Source organism: Sapajus apella, unplaced genomic scaffold (assembly GCF_009761245.1).
Source record: "Sapajus apella isolate SASKATOON/1434 unplaced genomic scaffold, GSC_monkey_1.0 scaffold88, whole genome shotgun sequence".
Taxonomy (NCBI): domain Eukaryota; kingdom Metazoa; phylum Chordata; class Mammalia; order Primates; family Cebidae; genus Sapajus; species Sapajus apella.
In genome coordinates this window covers 6,629,358-6,637,297 of record NW_022437028.1, presented here as the reverse complement: position 1 = coordinate 6,637,297, position 7,940 = coordinate 6,629,358, and the positions used below count along the sequence as shown (strand labels likewise).

The window sequence follows — 7,940 nt, the reverse complement described above, 5'->3', positions numbered from 1 at the left end:
AGCCCTGCCTCTCTGTGCTGTCCTCAGGGACATCCTAGAGGAGGGACTTTTGGGGACTGCTTTGAGGAGAGAACAGCTGGATGGACACACTGGGCTCTGCGGTCTGTGGGGCATGGAAGAGGGGACCCAGGGGCATGGTGGGAACAGCGACTGGGAAGGGAAAGGAGTCCCCGACCCCAGATGAGTGGGGAGAAGGAAGAGGGGAGAACAGGGATGCCCAGAACCCATGCTGTCAGCCCCATCCTCGGCACACCCACCAGCAGCCTCTGGGGTCCCCCGCCGGGCCCACTTTCTCCCGAGATCCCCAAAGAAGAGCACAGAGCCTGGGCAGGAACAGCAGGTTTACTGTTGGCAATAGCACAGCTCTGTGCCACCCATGGGGAGCTGGTGGGGCGGCAGCCGGGTGTCCTGGGCCTCCTATTCCCTCCCATTCTCTAGGTCCCTGGAGCCCAGACCCCTGGCTGTGGCCTGTCCTAGTGGTGGTTCTGGCTGGGTCTGCCCTAGGCAGGGGAGGAGGGTCCTTGGAGAGGCAGTGATGGCTGCAGCGGCCGTAGGGAGCCGGGACACTTCAGGCCAGGCCTGCTCAGCTTTGCACTTCTGGGGATCCCCTTATCCCTGACTCTTCCCCCTCCCCCACCTGGAAGAGACCTGGGCCCTGCACCCCAATGAGGAGGACCAGGGTGAGGGGTACAGAGCATCCTGGGGGGGCTTTGAGCGCTTGGCCAGGGACTCAGCAAGGGGAGCGCAGGGCGGGCCTCACGTCTGCAGCTCCAGGAGGCAGTTGGGCTCCGAGGTCGGGGAGCTGGCCGGGCTGGAGCTGTGGGCCTCCCGGAGGTCCCGAAGCACCCGGAGCAGCCGGGCCAGTGAGTCCTCCGGGGCTGCAGACAGAGGTGGCCGTGAGGGCCCTGGGAGTGGGTCCAGAGACCCCACCCATACATCCCTGGAGGGGCTGGGACCAGGGAGCCAGTCCCAGGTGCGCAGGACCCACCTTCACCAGGGCTTGCAGGCTCAGTGCCGGCCTCTGCACCCCCGCTCAGCTCCCGGTGCTTCTCCCTGTGGGGGCGGCCAGAGTGAGGACCGTCAGCCTCCACCCGCCCTGCCAGGCTTCTGCTGCCCTTGTGGGAAGGCTGGGTGGCCCAGCGTGGGCCTCCTGGGCTAGAGGTGGCTCTGGGGGTGACAGCAGGGCTGACTCTTTCAGTCTATGAAGAGGAAACACGGGCCCAGCCTCGGCCCCTGGGCGCCTGCCACCTTCTGCCGTCCACTGTCTCCTCCCCACCCCACTGGGTTGACCAGAAGGCCCTTTGATTTTTTTTTTCATTTGTTTTTTTTGAGATGGAGTCTTGCTCTGTGGCCTAGGCTGGAGTGCAGTGGCATGATCTTGGCTCACTGAAACTTCCATTTTCTGGATTCAAGCAATTCTCCTGCCTCAGCCTCCCAAGTAGCTGGGATTACAGGTGCCCTCCACTATGCCCAGATAATTTTTGTATTTTTAGTAGAGAAGGGGTTTCGCCATGTTGGCCAGTTTCAAACTCCTGACCTCAAGCAATCCGCCTGCCTCTGCCTCCCAAAGTGCTGGGATGACAGGCGTGAGCTACCACGCTCCCCCTTTGTGGGTTTTGAGGGCACAGATAAACCCTGGAGGAGCCGATGAGGAAGGGGGAGGGCCACGCCCTTCCTCCTCGCAGGGTGTGGGGCGTGAGAGACGGAAGAGCTCCTGGTCCAGCTGGCACTGGGTCACCCTGAAGTGTCCTGGCACCGCCGCATCTCCAGAGACCCTGAGTGACAGGGCCTCAGCATCCTGTTTTTAAAGCTGGCCATTAAAAGCATCCTGTTTTTTCTAAGCTTGTGCCAGGGCTGAGAACCACTGGATGAATGAGATGGCCAAGGAACTCAGGGAGTGACCGAGGACACAGCCTGTGCTCCAAGGGCCCGGTGGGACGGCTGGGCAGGTCGTGAGGTGGGTTCAGCCCACGGCATCGCCAGGCATGGCCCGGACCCTTGGGGCCTCTGTCCCAACCTGAGCTGGCCTCATGCTGCCGGGAGGCAGGTATTCCTGATGCCCTCCCCAGACACGGCCAGTTAGAATAGAGGTCACCAGCCACCACGGAGCAGCCCCAGGCCTGAATCCCAGCTCTATCCCCACATTCAGCCTGGGCTACACAGGCTTTCCTGGGTGGGACTCACCACAGCATGGCCTCCACGCTCAGCAGGTGCCGGTAGATGAGCTGGGCCTCAAGGTCATGGTCAAGAGGGTCATTCCACTCCTGCAGGGTCACCCGTGACCGGGTCTTATCGCAGCCCCGACCTGGGGGCACAGAGAGGGCAAAGTTACCAGCAGACACTTGACTACCATGCCCAACTTCCTGGCTGCACAGATGGGGAAACGGAGTTCTGGAGGGGAGAGAGGCACTCAGGGGTCCCCAGTGAGGGCTGCGCTGGGAGCACAGCCTGGTCAGTCTGGTCCAGGCCCCGCCTTGGTTCCCTACCCTTCTGGGGCAGCAGCTCATCTTGAGGTCAGCCCCTGCACCATGGAATGTGTGACTGCAGAGCATGGATGTCATCAGGATGTGACTCGGGGAGCCAGGCAGCTTTCTAGAAAGCTGCCTGCCTGGAAGGGAACAGGCTGAAATGTTAACATCATGGTGAGGTGGGCCGTAGCGGGTTCATGCCTTACAGTGAGCTGCTCCTGCAGCCTGCTGGCTTTAAAGTCATCTGTCTTCTCTAAGCCTCAGCTTCTCCTCCATGCAGTGGAATACTAGGCCCTGTCTCCTGGGCCACGGTGGGCCCCACTTCGCCATTAATGGGGGTATCGCTACGATGGTTACAGCCAGAGGCTGCGCGTCATATCAGCCAGCCAGCAACGCCCTTGGAAGGAGTCACCAAGAGGCCAGGCGCAGTGGCTCACACCTGGAATCCCAGCACTTTTGGGAGGCTGAGGCAGGAAGACAGCTTGAGGCCAGGAGTTCAAGGCCATCCTGGGCAACACAGTGAGACCCTGTCTCTACAAAAAGAGGTGTGTGGCATGTGCCTGTAGTCCCAACTGTGCAGAAGGCTGAGGCGGGTGCATCACCTGAGCCCAGGAAGTCAAGGCTGCAGTGAGCTATGGTTGTGCCACTGCACTCCAGCCTGGGTGAGAGACCCAACTCAAAACGAGTCACCCACCCCTGTGCACTGCCGGACTGTAAATCCAGGCCTGGGCTAGAGTGGGTGGGTCAGTTTCCCACGGCCTCTGCCGCGCCAGGCTCTGGGGACCGAGGTTTGGCCTGGCCTGAAAGGCCAGGAGACTCCAAGTGCTCAGTCTCCTCTGGAAAGAGAGTGAGGATAATGAGAAGAAGGTCTCAAAAGTTGCAGAACTGTGCTGTTCTACAGGGTGGCCGCCAGCCACATGAGAACATTTGAGTTGATTAAAATTAAAACAACATTTTTAACAACGTAAAACTCAGGCCAGGTGTGGTAGCTCACTCCTGCAGCCCCAGCACTTTGAGAGGCCAAGGAAGGAGGATTGCCCAAGCCTGGGAATTCAAGACCAGCCTGGACAACACAGCCAAGACCTTATCTCTAAAAAAGAAATTTAAAAATGAGCCAGGGGTGGGCCTGTAGTCCCAGCCTACTCAGAGGCCGAGGCAGGAGGATTGCCTAAACCCAAGAGTTGGAGGCTGCAGTGAGCTATGATTGTGCCACTGCACTCCAGCCTGGGCAATAGAGCAAGACCCTATTTTTAAAAAATTAAACAGAAAACCCCCTCAGCCCCTCAAGCCACATTTCAAGTGCTCAAGAGCCACAGGTGCTGGAATCGAGAGCACTGCACAGTTTTGAGGCCTTCTAGAAGCTCCTCTCTGCCATCCCTCCAGTGCCCAAGGCACACGGTCCCCTCCCAACCACAGCTCCGGATTCAGGCCGCCAGCATGGGGTGTGCAAACCCAGGGGCTCTCTTTGGCTGTCTTTAGCAGGGGGTTCCTCAACTGTGTTCCCTAGAACACCGGTTCTGTAAAAAGCTCCTTGGGCAAGAGAAGGGCCACGTGAAGCTATTTGAGTTAATTAAAATTCAAACCCTAGGGTTCCCTGTCAAATGGGATTGGGAAGTGCTGGGTTAAACTATGTTGGAAGTGGGATTCTAGGCTGGGCATGGTGGTGCACGCCTGGAATCCCAGCACTTTGGGAGGCCAAGGCGGGTGGATCCTTTGAGGCCAAGAGTTCGAGACCAGCCTAGGCAATGTGGGGAAACTCTGTCTCTAATAAAAATACAAGAAAAAATAGTTGGGGGGCCAGGCGCGGTGGCTCAAGCCTGTAATCCCAGCACTTTGGGAGGCCAAGGCGGGTGGATCACGAGGTCAAGAGATCGAGACCATCCTGGTCAACATGGTGAAACCCCATCTCTACTAAAAATACAAAAAATTAGCTGGACATGGTGGCGCGTGCCTGTAATCCCAGCTACTCAGGAGGCTGAGGCAGGAGAATTGCCTGAGCCCAGGAGGCGGAGGTTGCGGTGAGCCGAGATCGCGCCATTGCACTCCAGCCTGGGTAACGTGAGTGAAACTCCCTCTCAAAGAAAAAAAAAAAAAAAAAAAGTTGGCCATGATGGCACGCACCTGTAATCCCAGCTACTCGGGAGGCTGAGGCAGGAGAATCGCTTGAACCTGGGAGGTGGAGGTTGCAGTGAGCTGAGATTGTGCCACTGCACTCCAGCCTGGGCAACAGAGTGAGACTGGTCTCAAAAAAAAAAAAAAAAAAAAAAAAATCTGGTTGGGCTTGGTGGCTCATGCCTGTAATCCCAGCACTTTGGGAGGCCAACGTGGGCAGATCACAAGGTCAGGAGTTTGAGACCAGTCTGGCCAACATGGTGAAACCCTGTCTCTACTAAAAATACAAAAATTAGCTGGGTGCAGTGGCATGTGCCTGTAGTCCCAGCTACTTGGGAGGCTGAGGCAGGAGAATCACCTGAATCGGGAGGTGGAGATTGCAGTGAGCTGAGACCGTGCCACTGTTCTCCAGCCTGGGCAACAGAGCGAGGCTCTGTATCAAAAACAAAAACAAAAAACAAGAGCAGCTTGACCAACATACTGAAACCCCATCTCCACTGAAAATACAAAAAAATTAGCTAGGCATGGTGGTGAGTGCCTGTAATTCAGCTACTGGGGAGGTTGAGGCAGGAGAATTTCTTGAAGCTGGGAGGTGGAGGGTGCAGTGAGCTGAGATTGAGCCATTGCACTCCAGCCTTGGCAACAGAGTGAGAGTCTGCCTTTAAAAAAAAAAAAAAAAAAAGGCAGCAGCAGCAGCAGAAAAAAGAAATGGGATTCTAAAGATTGAGAGTCTTTCAAAAAATAAAAATTAAGAAAACAGGAATGGGATTCTAACATGTTTTCAGGCCTCCTTAGAGCCTTCAGCCAATTCACTCACATGCATCACACACATCATGTGGCATTCCCCAAACCACCCCTTCTACCCAGAGAGCCTGGAGGGGCCAGCGTTTCTTGCGTTAGGTCCCTGCAGGGGCACAGCAGGCTCAGGGCCCCATTGTTCAACCAGAGGCCCGATCCCACAGTGGCTGGATGCAGATCCAGGGCCCAGGCCTCCTCTCCCACCTGTCTTCTCTCTTTGGTGGCAGCAGCTCCACTTGTCCCCACGGAAGATGCCAGGGTGGTAGGAGCCCAGCAGGCCGGTGTTGTTGATGCTCACCTTCCGCAGTGCAGACAGCCACTGGTTCAGCTCGTTCACACACTGAGGGGACGTGGAGGGGGAGGCCTAGTCAGAGGTCACGTCCTCCAGGAAGCCCTCCTGACCTGCAGCTCCTATACCACACCCGACGCCATGTTCCCCACCACCCCAACACAGCAGCTTTGAGTGAATTAGGAGAGGCTGCCCTTCCTCCAGGGGAACGTAGCCCGCACCTGGGCACATGGCCTGGAAAGCAGGTGAAGTAGATCACTCCTATAATCCTAGCACTTTGGGACGTCGAGGCAGGAGGATCGCTTGAGCCCAGGAATTCAAGACCAGTCTGGGCAACACAGCAAGACCCCATCCTCTCCTCTCCCACCTGTCTTGTCTTGTCTTTTTGGTGGCAGCAGCTCCACTTGTCCCCGGTGTGGGCTGGATTTCAGCTTCTGCTGGCCCCTTGGCCATGCTCCTAGGTATTCCAGAACCCACCAACTATACTTGGTGGCCCTGATATCATTACTTTTCCCTGTGGCTCTGGACCCTGACACAAAAGGGAAGCCCTAGAGGGAAGGGCCCGGAGGAACAGGTCTGTGACTTCCTCCCCACCAGCCCAGGACAGTCACGCCCAGAAGAAGCCACCCCCTCCAGCTGCAGGCTTCCTACTCATCCCATGCGTTTCTGCCCTAGAGATGCATCTGAGTCACCCTCCTACAAGGTACCTGCTCGAATGCCACCCATCAGAGGTCCTCCCTGACCATGTTGTTATTATTTGAGACGGAGTCTCTCTGTCACCCAGGCTAGAGTGCAGTGGCACGATCTCAGCTGATTGCAACCTCCGTCTCCCAGGTTCAAGTGATTGTCCTGCCTTAGCCTCCTGAGTAGCTGAGGCTACAGGCACCTCCAACACACCTGGCTCATTTTTTGTATTTTTAGTAGAGCCAGGATGGTCTCAATCTCCTGACCTCATGATCCACCTGCCTTGGCCTCCCAAAGTGCTGGAATTACAGGCGTGAGCCACTGCACCTGGCTTCTCACTACCCTTTATAGGGCAGACCGCTCCCTGCTACCCCCCACTCTGTTCCCTTCCTTGCTCCCTTAGTCCCTTCTGGTTCCCTTCAAGTCACTGTCACTATTTGACTTTTTGTTTTAAGAGACAGGGTCTCACTTTGTCACCCAGGCTGGAGTGCAGTGGTGTGATCATAGCTCACTGCAGCCTCTAACTCGCTGCAACCTCCAACTCCTGAGCTCAGGCAGTCCTCCTGCCTCAGCCTCCTAAGTAGCTGGGATCACAGGTGCATGCCATCATACCTGGCTAATTTTTTATTTTCTGTAGAAATGGGGTCTTGTTACATTGGCCAGAATGGTCTCAAACTCCTGGCCTCCAGCAATCCTCCCCCCTCGGCCTCCCAAAGTGCTGGGACTATAGGTGTGAGCCGCCGTGCCTGGCCCGACATTTGAAACATGTATTTATTGGCTCATCTTCTCCCCATAGCAGCTCCACAAGGGCAGGACTCTGTCCTGTCTGCCGCTGCATGCCCTCACCTAAAGTCATGCCTGGAACCTAGGAGATGCTCAGTAAGCGTTTTTTAAATGAAGGAAGGCAGGAAGGAGGAATAAATGGGAAACTTATTTGAGAACATGCACCCAGAGCCACAGAGCATAATGTCTGATTATCAGGCGTTGATCCAGGTGCCAGCACAGACTTTCTTTTTTAGAGACAGGGTCTTGCTCTGTTGCTCTGGCTGGAGCTCTGGGATTACCGGCATGAACCAGCATGCCTGGTCCCCATCTCAGATATCTGGAAATAGTTTCCAACAAACGGATGCAACATGCAATTTCAGATCACCGGGATGCACCTGTCCGTGTACTGGCCCACACACAGACCTACACATGATGCCCAGGGAAAGACATGGGCCATGGCCTCCTGGTGGCTCAGACCCCAGACAACACACACACCTGGCCCCCACACCTCCCAGATCAGACATACCCTGCTGTGCCTGATGTACCTGGTAGGGGTGAGAGGCTCAGCTCCCTTTTCATACAATCCACTCTGGCCACTCCCACGGTACCCAGGCCACGCCCACAGTGCCCAGGCCTCTCCCACAGCACCCGAGCCATTCCCAGAGCACCCAGGTCACGCCCACAGAGCCCAGGCCACCACTCCTACAGTGCCCAGGCATTCCCACAGCACCCAGACCACTCCCACAGCACCCAGGCGACTCCCACAGGGCTCATGCCACTCCCACAGCACCCAGGCCACTCCCACAGCACCCAGGCCGCTCCCA

At 56.6% G+C, this 7,940-nt stretch overlaps 1 protein-coding gene across 3 annotated transcripts in view; it reads right to left on the bottom strand.

The window, feature by feature from the left end:
* Positions 1-321: 321 nt before the first annotated feature.
* Positions 322-7,940, bottom strand: part of RASA4B (RAS p21 protein activator 4B) — a 37,623-nt gene continuing 30,004 nt past the window's right edge. For all 3 annotated transcript variants that reach the window (XM_032255048.1, XM_032255049.1, XM_032255050.1), the window contains 4 exons: positions 5,583-5,718; positions 2,185-2,305; positions 989-1,053; positions 322-878 (listed from right to left, as the gene is read on the bottom strand). In XM_032255048.1, coding sequence (XP_032110939.1) covers positions 757-878; positions 989-1,053; positions 2,185-2,305; positions 5,583-5,718 — 444 coding nt within the window. In that variant the 3' untranslated portion in view covers positions 322-756. The remainder of the gene's footprint in view (positions 879-988; positions 1,054-2,184; positions 2,306-5,582; positions 5,719-7,940) is intronic.